General features: G+C 48.7%; 1 protein-coding gene across 1 annotated transcript in view; it reads right to left on the reverse strand.

Moving 5' to 3' along the window:
* RRN3 (RRN3 homolog, RNA polymerase I transcription factor) overlaps nt 1–21224 on the reverse strand; it is a 120129-nt gene that overhangs the window by 20435 nt on the left and 78470 nt on the right. Inside the window, exon 13 of the mRNA XM_063934354.1 lies at nt 6847–6977. Within this exon, the coding sequence (XP_063790424.1) occupies nt 6847–6977 (131 nt within the window). The remainder of the gene's footprint in view (nt 1–6846; nt 6978–21224) is intronic.

Raw genomic sequence — 21224 nt, forward strand, 5'->3', positions numbered from 1 at the left:
GTGGGATGGAGAGACCACTCGCCCGAATGTACATCCTATCGGCTGAGGAAGTCTGCTTCCCAGTTTAACACTCCCGGAATGAAGACCGCGGAAATGGCTGGCATAAACTTTTCCGCCCACCGCAGAATATGGCTGACCTCCCTCGTGGCTGCAAGTGCTGCCTTGGTGGTTTATGTAGGCTACTGCTGTTGCGTTGTCAGACTGGATTTTCAGGGGACGGTGATATAACAACGGTCCCGCTTGAGACAGCGATCTGAAGACCGCTCGCAGTTCCAGGACAATGATGGAGAGCTTGCTCTCCTGACATGTCCACCAACCCTGAGAGGAATGATCGTCCACCACAGCACCCCATCCCCGTAGACTGGTATACATCTTGAGGATGAATCAATCGAGAATGCAGAAGACATGACCCTTGTTCAAGTGGAACGTGTATAGCCACCACAGGAGCGATAAACAGGTGTCCCTGGAAAGGCTGATTCTTTGTGATTTGAGATGCAGCGGAGAGTGATCCCAGTTCCGCAACAGTTCCAACTGCAATGGCCTGGAGTGAAACTGTGCAAACTACACCATCTCGAAGCAAAAGACCATCTTCCCCAGAAGTCACATGCGAAAGTGAATTGACACAGTCTTTTGAGCCAGGAAGGTTCGAATCATCTCCCGGGTGGCTGTCCGCTTGTAGTCTGGGAGAAAGATTCTGTATGCCTGAGAATCCAATAGTGCTCCCAAATGAATCATGCGCTGAGATGGTGTGAGGCTGGATTTTCACCAATTGATCAGTCATCCATGTGTCTACAAAACGGTTAGAGTGATGCAAATGTGCTCCTGAAGACTGGCCTGATACTGCGCTATCAGAAGGAGATCGTCCAGGTAAGGGAGGATGCAGATTCCCTGCAACCGCAACTGAGCCGTCATTACCGCCATCACCTTGGTGAACACTTGCGGTGCCGTGTCGAGTCTGAAAGGCAACGCTTGGAACTGGTAATGATTTTGCCGAATTGAAAAACAGAGAAACTTCTGGTGACTTTCCTGTATGGGAATGTGCAGATACGCATCCTTGACGTCTAAAGAGGCCATAACGTCTCCCTGTTCCAAGGCCTGCATCATAGATCTGAGGGATTCCATGCAAAATTTATGGGACTCTGAGAAACTGGTTGAGGGTTTGTAAATTGAGTAATGAGCCGTCCGGCTTTGGAACGAGGAATAGGTTTGTATGAAAACCTGTACCTTGTTGATAAACTGGCACAATGGCCTCCCGTGATATTAGGGACTGTACTGCATGCTGGAGTGCTGTAGCCTTGCCGAGGTCTGTAGGCAGACCCGTGGGAATCGTCTGGGGGGGGGTCTGTCTGTGAATGTGAGGGCATAACCGATGGATACGATGCCTGTAATCCAAGCGTCTGATGTCGTCTGCTCCCAGACCTTGGCAAAGCGAAGGAGACGATCGCCAACACTGGAGGCCTCCAGGAGGGAGACCAGACAGTAATACTGTAGTTTTTTTTATGTCCTGCTTGGGAGCCTGGCGTTTTCCAGACCAGACTTGGCGTCCTTTTGCCTTTGTAGATTTAGCGGAGGAAGCTTGAAAATGGGAAGATGGCTGTCCTCGGGGCTTAGCTTGCATCCGAAAGTAACAACAGGTAGGAGACGTAGTTTTAGGTGCAGCGGAGGCCTGGAAAATAGTCTCGGAAGCTGCCACTGTGGCCACGATTTTGTTCAGCTCTTCGCCAAAGAGCACCTCCTCCAAAGCCTTTTCAGAATTTTCATCCATGCGCCAAGAGCGTAACCAAAGGGCACGTCTAGCCGCAACTGATGAAGCAGAAATCTTAGAGGAAAATGTGTCTGCATCCAGCACTGCTTCTCCGAAGAAAGTGTTGGCCTCCCTAACATTGTCAACATATCTGATGAGGTCAGAACGTCGCATGTTTGACCGTAGGCCCTCTGTCAAGACATCCAACCAGCTACAAATAGCCAAAGAAACCCAGGCTGAAGCAATAACAGACCTGTTGAGCCACTCCTGCATTAGAGTATATGGACATCAGGAACTGCTCCAGTTTCCGGTCAGTAGGTTCCTTTAGAGACGTTACATCTGGTATGGGAAAGGTGGAAGACTTAACCAGGCGAGCCACATGTGCGTCTACAGGTGGCCACCCTAGTTAAGCTCATTTGACCATCTGAAGTTGGAGACTCCTCTCAGTTACCGAATCCTGAGGATCTTCCTCTTCCTCAGAAAATTCCTCTGACGAAGATTTATTCTGCACTTCGATGATGACCCCAGGGCTTGTTGAAGATTAGTGGAAACCTGAACCAAGCCTTGGACCGATTGTGACAAACCCTGGACCCATGCTTGTTCAGCAGTTTGTTGATGATGTTGCTGCTGTTTCTGTGGAAGGGGAGGGCCTGCACCTACTGTGGAAACTGCGACCTGTGGAGCTCTGTTAGCTGCTAGCTGGGAAATCAATTCCTCCATAGCCAAGGCCAGAGAGGCAGCCCAGGCCGGCTCCGACGAAGCAGAACTCTCTGCAGCGGTACCGCCAGGAGCCTCGACAGAGCAGCGGTCGCAGAGGCCCGTGTGGTCCTGTATCATACAAGAAAATTTTTCCTTGCATGCCGTACAAGTAAAGGCGTGCAGGCCAGTTGTTCCCTTCTCCTTCTGGGAGGCTTTGGAAGATCCCCTGGAGGACATGTTCCAACCTGGGCCTAATTCAGACCTCATCGGTGCCGACGGCTGTCTCAGCCCTGCGATCCCCTCTGCCTGATTGACAGGCAGAGGTGGTCGCTGGGCAGGAGGGGGCGGGGTCTGGGTAACACAGGTGTGTCTGGACCGTTGGGGGGGGAGGGGGGAGAGGGGGCGGGCCGTAGTGGCTGCGTGACCCTAACAGCGACAAGTAGCTCCTGCCAGCGCGCTACTCCTAAAGTTGTGCGGGCGTCCCCCCGCATGTCTGTGTGACTGATCGTACATTTAGCACATCTACGATCAGGTCTGAATTAGGCCCCTGGTACCAAAACAGACAAACACAAACCTAGAAATATAGGTAAGAAAAAAATAGGCCTATGTAACACTGATCTAGAGAGCCACAAATAAATGTACAAGTGGATCTGGTACTGCAGCTGTGAGCCCACCACAGTAGTAGCAGCTGTTCAGGTAAACAGTGATACTAAGGGGGTCATTCTGACCCGATCGCACGCTGCAGTTTATCGCAGCGGTGCGATCAGGTTAGAACTGCGCATGCGCCGAAGGCCGTCGGGCTGCTACGATCGCCTCTGTCTGATTGACAGGAAGAGGTGGTCGCTGGGCGGGTGGGGTGCCGTTTCGTGGGCGCGGTCCAGCCAACGCAGGCGTGGCTGGACTGGACGGGGGGGCGCAGGGTCTGCGTGACGTCACACGCAGCCGCTGTGGGCCGGGGAGCGATGAATAGCTCCCGGCCAGCACGCTAAAGCTGCGCTGGTCGGGAGCTGCTCTTGAAGTGCAAAGGCATCGCCTTTGCACTTCTGCAGGAGGGGGAGAGGGGGGGCGGCACTGACATGCGGGGTGGACTAGCCCTGTGCTGGGCGTCCCCGCATGTCAGTGTGAATGATCGTAGCTGTGCTAAATTTAGCACAGCTACGATAATCTCGGAATGACCCCCTATATTACTAAGTTAGTGCACTACAATACCCCTAGCAGTGTGTAACAGACAGAGAAAAAACTGGCATCTTTTGTCCAAGTACCTAAACCATGAGGTGAAATATAGGTAAGAAAAAAATAGGCCTATGTAACACTGATCTAGAGAGCCACAAATAAATGTACAAGTGGATCTGGTACTGCAGCTGTGAGCCCACCACAGTAGTAGCAGCTGTTCAGGTAAACAGTGATACTAAGGGGGTCATTCTGACCCGATCGCACGCTGCAGTTTATCGCAGCGGTGCGATCAGGTTAGAACTGCGCATGCGCCGAAGGCCGTCGGGCTGCTACGATCGCCTCTGTCTGATTGACAGGAAGAGGTGGTCGCTGGGCGGGTGGGGTGCCGTTTCGTGGGCGCGGTCCAGCCAACGCAGGCGTGGCTGGACTGGACGGGGGGGGGCAGGGTCTGCGTGACGTCACACGCAGCCGCTGTGGGCCGGGGAGCGATGAATAGCTCCCGGCCAGCACGCTAAAGCTGCGCTGGTCGGGAGCTGCTCTTGAAGTGCAAAGGCATCGCCTTTGCACTTCTGCAGGAGGGGGAGAGGGGGGGCGGCACTGACATGCGGGGTGGACTAGCCCTGTGCTGGGCGTCCCCGCATGTCAGTGTGAATGATCGTAGCTGTGCTAAATTTAGCACAGCTACGATAATCTCGGAATGACCCCCTATATTACTAAGTTAGTGCACTACAATACCCCTAGCAGTGTGTAACAGACAGAGAAAAAACTGGCATCTTTTGTCCAAGTACCTAAACCATGAGGTGAGGTATGTACAAACTGACACCTGGTGCAATGTTGGTATAAGGGAGGTAGATTTGGCTCTTTCCCCAAGAGACTGAAGCAGTGTATGGTCCTACACAAGCTCTCCTTCACATGAAAACGCTCAGGATGCTCTGCTCAGCCAGGCTAAAATGGCAGCTGAGTGTGCAGAGATGGGAGGAGTGAAGGAGGAGAGAGTCCCCTAGAAGCTATGTACCCATTGAAATGAACGAGCAACAGGGCTGGGGGCGGAGCTACGGGATATGCCCCTCCCTTCCCCCTTGAGCCTTAACAGGGACCTTTCCCGCTCTGTAATGTCCCTGGTGGCCTAGTGGTAGCTTAGGAAATGACCCAGTGCCACCGCCTCACCCCAGCGGTATTTGCCGCGCTGTTGGTCTACCTCTCAGCGGGAGAACCAGTACCTGTATATGCCTCTATCTGCTGTGGCTGCTCCCAATACCTGGGAGGTGCTGGGGCAGCTGACCGTGTAGACAGGGACTCGGCTGCAGAGTGGAGTGCTGAAGCGGCAGCACTAATAGCGCTAGACGCTGCCTGAAGAAAATGAAAGTAAAAAAAAAATAAAGTTATCAGGGCTGAAAGCTCTGCTCCTTAAAAGCGTGCCCTTTCTGAGAGCACCAAGGAAAAACTGACTGGCCTGAGGCAGGCTGGGTATAGGAGAGGAGGGGCCTCCCAGGCTGCACTCCACAAGGTTAGCTAATTGGAGCCCTGACTGAACACCTGGCTATACCCACTGTCCCGGGCGGCACTTGATATAACGGCTGTCGGGATCCCGGCGCTCAGCATACCGACACCAGAATCCCGACCAGTATTCTCCCTCTTGGGGTGTCCACGACACCCCTATAGAAAGAATAAATAGCTTAGTGCGCCACTGTGCCCGCATCGTGACGAGCGCAGCGAGCCCGCAAGGAGCTCTGTTGCGCTCGCCTTGCTGCCAGCAATCTGGAGCCAGGATTCCGCTGCCGGTATGCTGGGCGCCAGGATCCCAAGTGCCGGCAAGTCATACCACTCCCACTGTCCCCAGTGTCTGACCTTTAGCTGACAGAAAAATATCTGCTAATAGCACGTAATTTACGATCACCCTAAGTTTTTAATGTGCAGGGCTGAAAGTCACAGCTGAATACATATGTATTCCCGGCGGACGGGATGCCGGCTGTCACTATCCTGACAGCAACATCCCGCCCGCGAGAATTCCGGCAGTGGGGCGAGCGCCATGAGTCCCCTTGCAGGCTTGTTTTGCCACAGGATCTATTCCCACTCTATGGGTGTTGTGGACACCCACAAATGAGAATAGACCCTGTGCGCCGTTCAGGATACAGCCGCCGGAATCCCGACAGCAGCCAAATTGATTGTCTCAACCAATCGATCAGCAACCACACGCTTACTTTCATTAGCCTACATTGCACTAAGGTGGTCATTCCGAGTTGTTCGCTCTGTAAATTTTTTCGCATCGCAGCGATTTTCCGCTTAGTGCGCATGCGCAATGTCCGCATTGCGACTGCGCCAAGTAAATTTGCTATGCAGTTAGGAATTTTACTCACGGTTTTTTCTTCGTTCTGGTGATCGTAATGTTATTGACAGGAAGTGGGTGTTTCTGGGCGGAAACTGGCCGTTTTATGGGAGTGTGTGAAAAAACGCTACAGTTTCTGGGAAAAACGCGGGAGTGGCTGGAGAAACGGAGGAGTGTCTGGGCGAACGCTGGGTGTGTTTGTGATGTCAAACCAGGAACGACAAGCACTGAACTGATCGCAGATGCCGAGTAAGTCTCGAGCTACTCAGAAACTGCACAGAGATGTATTTTCGCAATAATGCGAATCTTTCGTTCGCAATTTTAAGAAGCTAAGATTCACTCCCAGTAGGCGGCGGCTTAGCGTGTGCAATGCTGCTAAAAGCAGCTTGCGAGCAAACAACTCGGAATGACCCCCTAAATTAGATAGACCAAAGCTGACCAATTACTATGGGCTATTGTGTAGGGTGATGAAACTAGAGTAGCAAATAAAAGTGCAATATCAGGTGTCTGCTGTTATTATTATTATTATCCTTTATTTATATGGCGCCACAAGGGTTCCGCAGCGCCCAATTACAGAGTACATAAATAATCAAACAGGAAAACAGCAACTTACAGTTGATGACAATATAGGACAAGTACAGGGTAAATAAACATAGCTACATCAGCAGATGACACTGGAATCAGGTGGCAGAAGACTGCTGGATGTGGTGCAGTTGAAGATTATTAAAGTAAGAAAGGATAAGAAAGGATAAGCACATGAGGGAAGAGGGCCCTGCTCGTGAGACTGTTAAGCAATGCCCAGAATAAAATGTAACAAACAATATGGGATCTTGTTTTCCACAAGCTATTTTTAAGTGGCAATTTCCCCACTGACTCAGACCTGAACATACAGAGAGATACTTACACCACAGGAATAAACTTGGCTCGAGCCAAGAAGCTCCCAATGTAAGTGGCAGCAGTCTGTCTGGTGATTGGAGGGTTGTTTGGATTTTGTAGTTTCTTCCACAGATGTTCCAAAAACGCTTCTGCAAGTCCCTGCAGTCATTGTTACCGCAAAATATAAAGTGCAGACATAGTTATACACACTGTGTTCTCTGAAGCAACCTTACAGGTCTACAAAACTGCATTGTGCAGTAAGTGGATACGAATAGCAGGCAATTTGCACAACTGGCAGTGTCTCCATGGGGTCGATTCAATTCGGCAACAGATGAATAGCGCCGGGAATTAGCTCCCGATGCTATTCAATTCAGCTACTAGTTACCCGCAATTGTCGGGAATTCTTCTCTCACCCCCGGAGGGTGAGAGAAGAAAACAGATAAAAGTGCTGCAGCGCGAGGCTGAATTTGTCGGGAATCAACATCGCCGCAGGTAGTTAAGTCGGAGAATGCACGTTCTCCCGACAAAACTACCTGTTAAGTTGGCGAGAACGGACATTCGCCGACTTAACTTTAGCTGAATTGAATTGCATCGGGAGCTAATTCCCGGCGCTATTCATCTGTTGCCGAATTGAAATCGACCCCCATGTGAGCATTTGTTGCTTACTCTGTTTTCCCCACATTGCGTTTTAATCATTTACATATTTTTGCATGGTAACACTAAACAAGATTAAATTACTACTGAGGATCTCATGTATTTAAAAATGATGCTTTTTGTGAATGAATTACAAGCTAATCTATAACTCAGGGAGCACAGGGCAATGTGTCTGTATAAATCAAACACTATTTAGTGACACATTACACGTAGCCCAAGTTCACACGGTAAGTAATTAGAGAATGGCTGTTTACCATTAATAGCACATAACAGATACATACTGTAGTTTTGTAAGAGATATTTTTCAGAAGTGGCGAGTGAGGTGACAGCTGTACGTTGGAATTCAGATTCTACAGTGTATACTAATATTACATTTTTCAAACTATGTGGCATGTACACTAACAGTGATTAACGTTTGCTGGGAAACTAGCACGCAATCAAGTGGAACACAAACTGGTAAGAAAGTATGACAGCCTACATACAGTATTTCCACAGTTCTCACACTATAGTCAACATCTTATACATCTTAGAGTAGTGTTCACTCTAGGATTTTTTTAGGGCAGGGTGCTGATCACGGGTAGGGCACATTTTTCATTCGTGAGGGCACATTTTTAAGTTAGAAGGGCAAAAATAGGTACATACTATATCGCTTGGTGCGCCCATTCCTATAGGTGAAAGCATGGACAGTGCGCGCCGGAATTTTTTTTTAGGGGTGTTTCGGTGGGAAGGGGCATGACGACATAATAGTACTAAATAACATTATACCACACAATAGTGCCGCTCATACACATTGCACCAGGTAGAATCTCCTATACACACTGCGCCAGGTAGAGCACGTTCTACATATTGCGCATATTGGAGAGAGCACTGGGGCACACTGCACAAGGGAGAGATAGCAGTTGGGACAGTGCTGGGGGGCAAGGGGATTAGGAGCAGGTAGTACTGTAGTCAGTGTTAGGGGTATGGAGGCATTAGTACCCAGGATACCCACTCCCCAATTACCTTTTAAGATCAGCTCCTCTCTGAGATGTGTGTATGCTGGGCACTATGTGTGGACATAGGATTGTATGTATTCTTGGCACTGTGTATGGGAGAGGTGGGGTGTATAATGAGCATTATGTGGGTATGGAGGGTGTAATGGGCACTGTGGGGTGTGTATGCTGGCAGTGTGGGAGTGTACATATGCTGGGCACTGTGTGGGCATGAAGGGTGTAGAATAAGCACAGTATGGGTATGAAGGGTGTTATAGGCACCGTGGGGGTGTACATATGCTGGGCACTGTGGGTGTATAATGAGCACTGGGTGGGTATGGAGGGTGTTATGGGCACTGTGGGGTGTGTATGCTGGGCACTGTGGTGGTGTACATATGCTGGGCACTGTGGGAGTATAATGAGCACTGGGTGGGTATGGAGGGTGTTATGGGCACTGTGGGGTGTGTATGCTGGGCACTGTGGTGGTGTACATATGCTGGGTACTGTGGGTTTATAATGAGCACTGGGTGGGTATGGAGGGTGTTATGGGCACTGTGGGGTGTGTATGCTGGGCACTGTGGTGGTGTGCATATGCTGGGCACCGTGTGGGTGTATGTTGTCCACTGTGGGGGTATTGGGTGTGTTTATGTTGGGCAGTGTGGTGGCATGGGTGAAGTAAATAATGGGCACTGCCCCATCCCCGACCATTTCTATCATTAGCCGACTTACGCCCCCCACCCCGCTCTGTTAGTTGCTTACAAGTTTAACTTTGGCTACATGCGGCTGTACTCCATGGGGACAAAGTTAAACTTGTAAGCAACTAACGGAGCGGGGTGGGGGGCGGCTGTACTCCATGGGGACAGAGACATGGCTACAAGATGGTGAAGCTCAGCAATAGATGCATTGGGTGAGGGCGCGCGTTGCTCACAAGTGACATACAGTATCTACCAGAACAGTCTCCCAGCCCTGCCGTACCTTTAGTAACAGCAATGTTACCCGCTGTCAGTAGGTTCCGGAGGGCGGAAGCAGAGAACCTAACCCGTTCCAGCGTCTCCGCTATTTTCCAAGCGACCTCGCACCAGCAAACAAGTAGTGTAGTCAGTCCCTGGAGCAGCATGCTGGCGGGCAGGGAGGAGGGAGGGACGTCTCAGACGGGCTTCGATAGCGAGACACTGCAACTGGATGGGGAGACGCTGCCGGCACCGATTGGATGATGAGACGCTGGCGGCGATTGGATGACGCGGTGCTGCCGGCGGTGATTGGATGAGGAGGCACTGGCGGTGATTGGATGAGGAGGTGCTGCCAGCGGCGATTGGATGAGGAGGCACTGCTGGCGGCGATTGGATATAGCAGCGCGTATTTTGCGATCACATGGGGGGAGAAGTGACAGCGCGGCGGGGGGAGAAGACAGCTCTTAGCAGGGCGGGCGCAAACGGGCAGGGCGCATTCTGTCACTCAAAAAAGGGGCAGGGCGCTGCGCCCTGCGAAAGAAGCTTAGAGTGAACACTATTAGAGAATATACCCAGTGAGAGGTGACTATATCTCACTGGTAGAAAAAGTGATACACAGAAAGGAAGTTGCTGATAATTTATAGGCCCATCACAGGTGCATGTAAGGGAGGGTGTTAACCTGGATAAGAAAAGGATGACACAAATGCCCCCAGCACTCTGCAAGAAGCCAGCAAGAGACACATGCATCCTACATAATAAAATGCAGAGGACTCTGTTACATACATTTGCAAATACAGGTTGAGTATCCCATATCCAAATATTCCGAAATACGGAATATTCCGAAATACGGACTTTTTGAGTGAGAGTGAGATAGTGAAATCTTTGTTTTCTGTGGCTCAATGTACACAAACTTTGTTTAATACACAAAGTTATTAAAAATATTGTATTAAATGACCTTCAGGCTGTGTGTATAAGGTGTATATAAAACATAAATGAATTGTGTGAATGTAAACACACTTTGTATAATGCACAAAGTTATAAAAAATATTGGCTAAAATGACCTTCAGGCTGTGTATATAAGGTGTATATGTAACATAAATGCATTCTGTGCTTAGACTTCGGTCCCATCACCTTGAAATCTCATTATGGTATGCAATTATTCCAAAATACGGAAAAATCCGATATCCAAAATACCTCTGGTCCCAAGCATTTTGGATAAGGGATACTCAACCTGTACATGATAAGCCGATAACAGGGATGATCCAGAGTCGATAAAGTCAAGAAGCAGAGAAAGAAGAAATGACAATCTCCTTGTTGTTAATGTGAAACTGGGAGACTACTTTTGGAAGATAGTCAATACGAGTGTGGAAAACAGTCCAATTGGGATGCAAAATAAGAAGGGGCTCTGTAGAAATAATGCTCCCAACCCTGAAACCAGTCGAGTGAAGGCAATGGCCAACAAGAACACATCTCCCAAGTGAGCCATTTGAAATCCACATAGTGTAACGGTTCAAATGGAACCTCCAGTAGGATGTTCAAAACCAGGGTCAGGTCCCAAGGATAAACAAACGGGGGTTGGATGTGTAGCACTCCTTGCAGAAAAATCTGGATTGCGCGCGGGCACCTCATGGCGTTGAAACACCACCAATAGCGCCTACGCCTGCACCTACAGGGAAGCCAGGCAAAGGCCCAAGTCTAAATCAATCTGTAGGAAGCACGGAACCATGGGAAGCCTATAGACAAGAGGATCCAGACATCCAGTGGAACACCACTGGAAATACATTTCCCATACCCAGTAATAAATACTCGCTGAAGGTGGTTTTCTAGCCAAGAGCATGGTCCGGATAACCGGATCCGCAAATCTTTGAGCCTTTAGGACCGATATATCAACAGCAACTCCATCAAAGCTAAACGAGCTAGGTCACGGTAAAGGCACGGACCCTGGGATAGCAGATCCGACCACAGAGGTAAGTGCAACGGGGGCACAATGGACAGGCTATAAAGATCTGCAATCTGGAGAGACAAGAATGGCTGTGACCCCCTCCTGCATCAAATTGTGAAGGACCCGCTGAAGGAGAGTGATTGGAGGGAAAAGTTACACCAGTAGGAAGGACCACAGCACCACATTGGCGTCTACTAAGAATGTGTCCGGTACTGTAACAAGGTAGCCATACCGAGGCAACTAGTGGATGTTGGTCCAACTTTTTATCTCTATCTTTGTATGCTAAATTGGTATTATAACTCTTTTTATGGAGTTTTTTTTTTAATGGATTCTTTTTAATCCAATAAATATTGTTTTTTCCACTGCCATTTTGGCTTTTGAGTGTTTTGGCCATTCTATGAAAAGAAGTTCTTCCAGTCATATAAAGATGCCTTTATGGGAACAACAACACACTACAAATTGTGAGTTCAGGTACGCTATACATTGGATAGAACATCTGTTTAAAAGATACCTTGATGTGCTTCATTCTCCTTCCCTTGTTGTGAGTGTCGGGTACGCTTTTCTGACAAAGTAAACTACATATTTATTGGTAAAATCACTAGACGGGTTTGCACTCCAGACAACGAAAGACACGAGATCGGATGTTAAAGGGAGCAGGGCACTATTTGGCCAAAAGATACCTTGATGAGTGTACTCCCCCTATCATTTGTGTGAGTGGGGTACGCCTTTGAACAACCCTTTTTATACAGTATATATTTTTGATTATTAAGGATATACTACACATTGTATTATCTATTATTGTTTCTCCATATTGGGATATACGTCTCGGATGCATACCATGAGGGGAAGGACTGAGAATAATGCCCCATAAAAAAGAAACCTTGATGTGCTTGTTTCCATCCCTCTTGCTGTGAGTGCTGCGGTACGCTTTACCAATATTGTAAGCGGTTTATCTTGTGGGATATCACCAGATTGGTTTGCACCTAGAGAGTGAAAGACACCGGTTCAAATTTCAAACGGGATTAAGGGCACCATCGGTTAAAGATACCTTGATGTGTATATCTCTTCTATCGCCTGTGTGAGTGGGGTACGCCCGTGAACAACCTTTAGAAGTTCGCATACTTACCATTGTTGAAAGAACATACTACACATTGCATTATTTATTGTCCTCTTTTCTATATATATTGGGACACATGCTCTGGATATACAACGTCAAAAGAAGGATCCACAGTATGAAAAATCTCCTACAATTCTCCTAACAAGGGATGTATTAGTTTTCTTTCTTAAGCGCACTGTGTGTTATATAGATTCAATAACTGTTTTTTTCTATGATTTGTTTTTTTGGATCTAAACACCTGAGCTGCTTTGCGCCGCATTGACACGCCCTCCCCCCCAAAAAAAACTCCTTTTCTAGCAATTGGAACACGTCATGATGGAAAGACCACTCCACCTGAGTGTATATCCTGTCTACTGAGAAAGTCCGCCTCCTAATTATGGACTCCTGGGATGTAAACCGCGTATAGTAACCTTTCTGCCCAATTGAGAATGTGAGTTGCCTCCCTCATAGTGGCGCGGCTTCTTGTACCGCCCTGATGATTGATATAGGCCACCGCTCTGTGCTGTAAGAGGGGTCTCACCTGGCAAAGGGTGCTGTAAACCACTCAAAGTTCCAGGACGTTTATGGGAAATCCTACCTCCTGAAAGGACCACCTGTCTGAAAGGAGTGACGCCCCGTAACACTTTCCCCACTGCGGAGGCTGGCACCTATTGTTGGAAGAACCCACTTCTGGATAGGAAAGAGGCAACCTTTGTCTAGGTGAGAGGACTGGAGCCACCATAAGAGATACGTACTTCCCTGGATAGGATAATCGTCTGGGTTTTAAGGTGCAGAGGATAACGGTTCCACTTGCGGTTAAGAAGTTCCAGCTGTGACGGTCTTAAATGGAACTGAGCATATTCCACCACGTCAAAGCTGGAGACCAGCTTGCCAAGATCCTGCATGCAAAAGGTGTATGGGGACCCTGCGCAGTTTAAGAAACTGCTGTACCAGAGTCTGGATGAAGATCAACTTGTCCCTGGTAAAGACTCGCTGGACCATCGAGTTCAACAGGTCCCCCAGATGCAGTATAGTTTGAGATGGTGTGAGGCTGGACTTGAGCCAGTTGATTAGCCAGCGGTGCGACTGTAGTAGATACAAGGTCAGGCAGATGTACTCCTGGAGGCTGTCCTGAGATTGGGCCATCAAAAGAAGGTTGTCCATGTACAGAATGATTCTGACCCTCTGGAAGAAAAGGTGTGCCACCATTACCGTTGTGAAAACGCTTAGTACCATTGAGAGGCCGAAAGCCCGAAATTGGTAGTGGTCAAGCTGAACAGCAAAACAAAGAACTCTCTGATCTTTCCGGATAGGAATAAGTAAGTAGGTGTCCTGAATGTCTAAGGAGGCCATGTAATCGCCCAGCTGCAGGGCCTGTATGAAGGACCGGAGCGCATCCATCCTGTACCTAGGTACCTTGAGAAATAAGTTCAGCTTCTTGAGGTTGAGGATGGGGTGAAAATACCCATGTGGCTTTTGAACTAGGAACAGGATGTAAAAAAAACTTGTCCCTCTTTGGGGGGGATGAAATTGGGACCACCATTCCTGCTGTCAGAAGAGAGTTGACGGAAGTACGAGGGCAGCTATTCAGAAGGCTATTAGAAAGATGGTGGAAATTTAAAGTGCCAGGCACCACTCGTCACCTGTCTATACCCCTTTCTATATGCTCCAGTGTCCCCTAGTCAATGAAGGAGAAAGAACTGTACTGGCGGACAATCTTAAAAGGTTAGGGAGTATCTGCCGGATACAATGCTCCTGACCCTGGAGTCTGAGGTGGTACCAAACCATACGTTGACACGGAAAAGCAGACAACTGCCCACCTTGGGAGGTTTCAGGTGGGGACTTGCTCCATCATGCTGCAGGCTTTTCAGCTGGTTTGGGGGCCTGTTGGTGACCTGACCAGAACTGGCTGCTTTTAGACCTGGGGTTCTTGGGAGGAAGGAACCTCAACTCTGGAAGAGGACTGACCTCTAGATTTGCCCTCTGGGCGAAAAGGAAAACGGTTTACCTTTCAGTGCCACTAACAACAAGATAGCAGTCTTATAGGTTGCTACTGTAGCGACAATCTTACCAAATTCTGGGCCAAAGAGGATATCACCAGAAAACGGTATGAACTACAGGGCCTTCTTGGAGTCACTATCAGCATGCCAAGAGCGCAACCATAAGGATCATCTAGCTGCGACAGAGAAAGCAGATATTCGAGGATAGAGTGCCAGAATCGAGAGCCGTCTTATCTAGGTATGAGCAAGCCTCCCTGATGTTATTGACAAAGAGATCAGACCAACGAGTCCCTGGGCGGACGCCCTCATCTAAATGTGTCCACCCAGCTGCCTACAGCTTTGAAAACCCAGGCCGAAGCCAAGGTCAAGCGAAACGGCAGCCCCTGCATTGGCGAAAACGGACTTTAGAAACTGTTCCAGTTTCCTGTCAGGTCCTTAAAAGACGCTACATCGGGAATAGGAAGAGTAGTGGACTTCACTACCCATGTAATATAGGTATCCACTGGAGGTGGTGCCTCCCACTTATTCTGGTCGCCTTCAGTAAATGGGTAGAAACCAGAGATGCGCTTGGTCACCGTCAGAAAGTATTTCAACAGTGAGGAAGGCAGGAACACAAAGGGATCTTCTGTCTTCCGTTTGAAGAGGCATGCCTCCGAAGCAGATGTAGTGTCTGTATCCTTAATCTGTAAGGCCTATCTTACAGCCTTAACCAAAGCCTCAATTCTGACCTGTATTGTGCACCATGTATCATGGAAGGGGACAAATAAAATCTGACACCAGGACAGTGAGATATACCGGAGGCAGAAGTTCCACACTCTGTGTAGGCAGGCTGATTTAACTAAATTAAAATGGTGCAGGCTATAGACAATGGATAGAGAAGCCCCTTGGCCGGGAAACCCAGAGCAGTAGGGTGGGAGTGCAGAGGAAGGGAAGCTCCACCACTTCCTGGAAACCCAACTAGGGACATGCAGCCTAAGATGGCATCCCTGTGTGCAGTGTGCCCCTTGTCGTCTAGCGGAGTCACAGGTAAGATTTTGCAGTGCTGTCCAGGACCACTGGTGACTGTCCCCACCCGCCGGCAGTGACTGCTGGTAGGGAGTCGCTTACCTGTCCCCCAGCGTGCCCGCAGCTCTCCCTTATGCAGAGTAGATGGCTGGTGCACCTGGCCGTGAGGTCAGTACACCAGCCGATAAGATGGACAAGTCAGTGGTAGCGCTACAAGCCCACCGCTGAGAGCTCTGAGTAAAAGTCCAAATAAAATAAGTTAACTGGTGCTACAAACAGCCCTTCAAAAAAAAAAAAAATAAGGTGCCCTAACTTTGAAGCACCAAGGAATAACTCAGTTATAGGTAAAATGGTGCCCGAAGGAGAAATTACATACTTGAGAGAAGGAACAAACAATGGGGGGGTAATACTGAGTTGATCGCAGCAGGAACTTTGTTAGCAGTTGTGCAAAACCATGTGCACTGCAGGGGAGGCAGATATAACATGTGCAGAAAGAGTTAGATTTGGGTGGGTTATTTTGTTTCTGTGCAGGGTAAATACTGGCTGCTTTATTTTTACTTTTTACAATTTAGACTGCAGATTAAACACACCACACACAAATCTAACTCTCTCTGCACGTTATATCTGCCTCCCCTGCAGTGCACATGGTTCTGCCCAACTGCTAACAAAGTTCCTGCTGAGTGGTGAGATTTACACACCAGCACACCACTAACAAACACGACCAGCAACAGCTGGTAACAAAACATTAACAGTTGTACAGGTAACCTTAGAAAATAAAACCTGCAGAAAAGTCAAAGCACTAAGGCGGGCGCCCAATATCCGTTATGGACTACGAGAAAAGGATTTACCAGTAGGTAATTAAAATCCTATTTCCTCTAGCATCCATAACGGATATTGGGGGAATCTAGTACGATGGGGACGTCAAAAGCTTCCAGAACGGGCAGGAATGTGTGGACATTTCTGCAGCACCGCCTGCTCAAACTGGGAATCCTCTTTGGCCAGGGTATCAAACCTGTAGAACTACACAAAGGTGTTCTTCCCTGACCAGGTAGCAGTTCGGCATAGTTGCAGGGCCAAGACTCCACGGGCAGCCGCCCAGGAAGACCCCACCGACCTTGTAGAGTGGGCCTTCAGAGACTGTGGAATAGGCAAGGCTGCCAACACATAGGCCTATTGGATAGTAGGCCTAAGCCAACAAGCAATGGACTGCTTTGAAGCAGGGCAACCCTTTTTCTGCGCATCATATAGAACGAACAAGGAATCCGTATTTCTAATCCGAGCCGTACTCGACATAGATCGTCAAGGCTCACACAGCATCCAAAGCCTACGGAGGAGGGAGAAGTGCCAGAATCACAATAGGTTAGTGGAACTAATTCTGGAGACATGCCTAGCAGAAGCCAGGGCCGATATCACCACCGTCTTCCAGTGAGGTAGTCGTTTTCTACCGTCGTCAGAGGTTCAAAGCAGGAGGACTGTAGAAATTCCAACACTACATTCAAGTCCCAGGGAGCCGTGGGTGGCACAAAAGGAGGTGAAATGTAAAGCACTCCTCGCAAGAAGGTCTAAACTTCTGGCAATACCAACAATATCTTCTGGAAGAAAATTTAGAGAGCTAAAATCTGGACCTTAATGGAAACCAGACGCAAGCCCTTATCCACATCAGCCTGCAGAAAATGGAAAAACCGTCCCAAGTGAAACTCCGCAGGCGGATACGTGCGGTCCTCGCACCAAGCGACAAATCTCCTCCAGATATGATCGGGTTTTGACGTCACAGGTTTCCTGGCCTGCACCATGGTAGCAATAACCTTTTTGGATAGGCCCTTGTGAGCTAGGATGTTCCGCTCAACCTCCATGCTGTCAAACGAAGCCGCCGTAAGTCCTGGTAGACGAATGGTCCTTGTTGAAGAAGATCTCTTCCCTTGATTCCTAATTCGCTTGAGCACCCACCCTTGGGAGCAATGGAATCAGAGGAAACAGGCAGACCAGCCAGTAAGGCCACGGCGACGTCAGTGCATCTAATGCCCTCACCTGAGGGTCCCTGGTTCGTGAGCAATACCAACTAAGCTTCTTGTTCAGCCAAGAAGCCATCATGCCTATTTGTGGGCAGCCCCACCGGTCGATGATCTGCTGAAACACCTGATGGTGAAGCCCCCACTCTCCCGGGTGGAGAATGTGACGACTCAGGAAATCCGCTTCCCAGTTGTCTACTCCCGGAATGAAGATTGCGGACTTTGCTATTGCATTTCTTTCTGCCCACAGGAGTATCTTTGACACCTCTCGCTGCAGGCCCTGCTTTTTGTCCCTCATCGATTGATGTATGCCACTACTGTGGCGTTGTCCGACTGTACCTGGATCGCGTGATCCCCAAGTAGAGGAGAGGCCTGAAGCAGAGCATTGTAGATCGGCCGAAGTTCCAGAATGTTGATCGGAAGTAGGGCTTCGCGGCTGACCACCTGCCCTGGAACTGAGTCACCGGGTGACAGCTCCCTATCCTCTTAGAGGCGCATCTGTCATGAGGAGGAACCAATCCTGAATCCCGAAGCTTCGACCTTCCAGTAGGTTTGAGGACTGCAGCCACCACAGGAGGGAAATCCTTGCTTCAGGTGACAACCGTATTAACCGATGCATCTGAAGATGTGATACGGACCACTTTCTCAGGAGATCCAATTAAAATGTTCTGGCATGGAACCTTCCGTACTGGATCGCCTCGTACGAGGCTACCATTTTCCCCAGCAATCTTATGCAAAGATGGATGGATATTCGAGTAGGCCGTAGAACCATTTAAACCATCTCCTGGAGTGTTCTCGCCTAGTCCTCTGGGAGGAACACTTTCTGGGCCACAGTATCCAGCAACATTCACAGGAACAGGGGCCTGAGTTGGCTCCAGGTGGGACTTCTGTAAATTGAGTATCCACCCATGGTGTGACAGAAGCTGGATAGTGCGGTCTATATGGAGCAATAAAAGCTTCCTGGATCTTGTTTTGGTCAGGAGATGATCCAGGTAAGGGATAACATTGACCCCCTGGAACGGAGTTGGAACATCATCTCTGCCATCACCTTCGTGAACACCCTCGGAGCTGTGGACAGGCCGAAGGGTAGTGACTGAAACTGGTAGTGAACGTTCAGCAGGGCAAACCTCAGGTAAGCCTAATGAGGTGGTCAAATCGGAATATGGAGATAGGAGTCTTTTATATCCAGGGAGACCTTGAACTCCCGTTCTTCTAGGCCGGCAATCACTGCTCACAAGGAATCCATTTTGAACTTGAAAACCTTTAGGTAAGGGTTCAAGAATTTTAAAATTCAAAATGGGCCTTACTGAACCGTCCGGTTTCGGTACCATGAACAGGTTGCTGCATCACTTCAGTAGCATCTGGGAAAGTTCTTGCCAGGATACGTGGTACAGGACTTCATTTCTCAGGGCCACAAGCTGGAGTTCGATGGTGCTCCTCCCCACCGATTTTTCAAATCAAGTTTAACAGCTTTGGAGAATACGCTTGTTACGCTGCAACAGGCTATCCTAAAGTTGGTCGAATCCCAAGTCATTGTTCCAGTGCCACTGCAACAACAGTGACCCGGGTGGCCGGGCACCGTCATGCTGAGGCCTTAGTGGAAGCTGAACTGGTGCTTTGTTCCTGGGAACCTGCAGCTGCTGGCTTTTTTTTGCCTTAACTCTGGTGCCTCGTGCAGCGTTTGAGGCGCCTCTGGTTCAAGATCGAAACATAGCGGTCCGGAAGGACTGAGTAGATGGCCCCGGGTAGGAACGCCTACCCGGTGCGGCGCCAGAGGGGAGAAACGTGGAATTCCCCACAGTAGCTTCGGAAATCCACGAAACCAACTCAACCCCAAATAGCCACTCCCCTGAGAAAGGGAGACAAACCACACTATGCTTGGACTCTGCATCAGCTATCCACTCTGCGCGTCGACACTGCCATGGTAGTAGTACTCACATTAATAGCGCCTCTTTAATAGGAGTCGCATAAGACGCGTGCAGTATCCTGAATGTGTTTGATCAGAGTAACCATACTCAAAGACATATCCCCCCGTGAGGCCCTCTTCGTCTGGCCCGCCCAGGTGTGAATGACGTGTCAATCAGCAACCCGCTATCACAGGTCTTTGTGATATACCAGCTGCTGTGGATTAGACTTCAGTTTAGTCTTCTAGTTTTCTATTTCCAGGGTCCTTCAAAGCAGAGGAGCCAGGGACCGGTAACACCACCTCTTTAGACAGGCGTGAGCCAGACGTCAACAGCCGGGGAAACTTCCCAGATTTTCCTGCCTTCAGTAGAAAATGGGAAAGTGTTAAGAAGCGTCTGGCCACCTGGAATTTTTAATCAGGATTTTTCCAGGTCAACTTTAAACATATCATCTAATTCCTTAGAATCAGAGAAAATGACGCCAACCTTTTTCTGTGAAAAGAAAAACTACTGCTTTACTGCATCGTCTTCTACTGGGAGTTTTAACACATCCCTGATAGCAATTACGAGGGGCTCAAGCCCTTGTGCAAGAGATGAATCCTCAATAATAGGGTCTATCAGATATCAGTCATCGTATAAGACCTCGTAAACCACAACGTCGAGCTCCCTGGTTCGACAACAGTGTTAGTGAGCTCAAGATAAGGGGGCGTAGACTGGAAAGACGATGGAGAAAGACTAACCTAGTAGATGACAAAATAAAACTAATAAAGCATAACGAAGAATATCAATCGACAATCACTCGTAAGAAATCACAGTTCCTGACAAATAAGATCACGGCAGCAAACAGTAAGCCAGCTCAACTTTTCCGCACAGTGGAGATGCTGTGCAAGCCAGCATGCCTGCAAACTGATGAAACCCTCTCTCAGGCAAGATGCAACTTCTTTGCAGGTAAAATATCCACCATTCGGGATGGAATCTCCACAGTGCCATTAATAGCAGTGCCAAACTACAAACCCTGCCAATATAAGCCACCTGCCTTCATGGACCACCTTTGACCCAGTGGATGTAAAAGGACACTGCTGAAATTGCTCGGATTTTGCGTCCCACCACCTGTGATCTGGACCCGGCCTCAACCAAGCTTCTAATAGGTTGTATGGATATAATTGGTCCTGTCTTTGCAATAATTAATTAGTCAATGCTCTTTACAGAAAGGAAGCAATTGTTAGACCTCTTCTTAAAAAACCTAATTTACATCCCGACTGCATGACCAACTACAAACCGGTATCAAACCTTCCTTTCCTAGGAAAGGTTATTGAGAAAGTGGTTGCAAATCAACTGGAAACCCGCCTGACAACCCAAGATATTTATGATCCATTCAAATCAGGATTCAGGAGAAGACATATTGTAGCACTGAAACAGCCCTGGTGTGTGTTAAATGAGCTTCTGATGGCAAGAGACAGAGGTGACTGTTCAATATTAATCCTTTTGGATCTCTATGCAGCCTTTGATACTTTGGACCATGGGCTTCTGATTGGGCGACTGATACATTTTTGTGGACTGGATGGCACAGTCCTAAGCTGGTTCAAATAATTTCTCACAGGCAGGTCAAAGAGTATCGTCTGGAGTATACTCATCACCATCAGTGCCATTGCCATGTGGTGTCCCACAAGGTTCTATACTATCCCCATGCTTTTTGCAGTATACATGCTCCCGCTGGGTGAATTAATCAGGCGCCATGGCCTGGTCTACCACTGCTATGCAGATAATACACAACTGTACTTGACCTTTGCTCCGGGCACTGATAACCCAATAGCAACCCTAAATGGCTGTCTAGCTGAGCTCCAGGAGTGGATAAGCGCCAGTTGGCTGCGACTG

This window comes from Pseudophryne corroboree, chromosome 7 (genome assembly GCF_028390025.1).
Source record: "Pseudophryne corroboree isolate aPseCor3 chromosome 7, aPseCor3.hap2, whole genome shotgun sequence".
Classification (NCBI taxonomy): Eukaryota; Metazoa; Chordata; class Amphibia; order Anura; family Myobatrachidae; genus Pseudophryne; species Pseudophryne corroboree.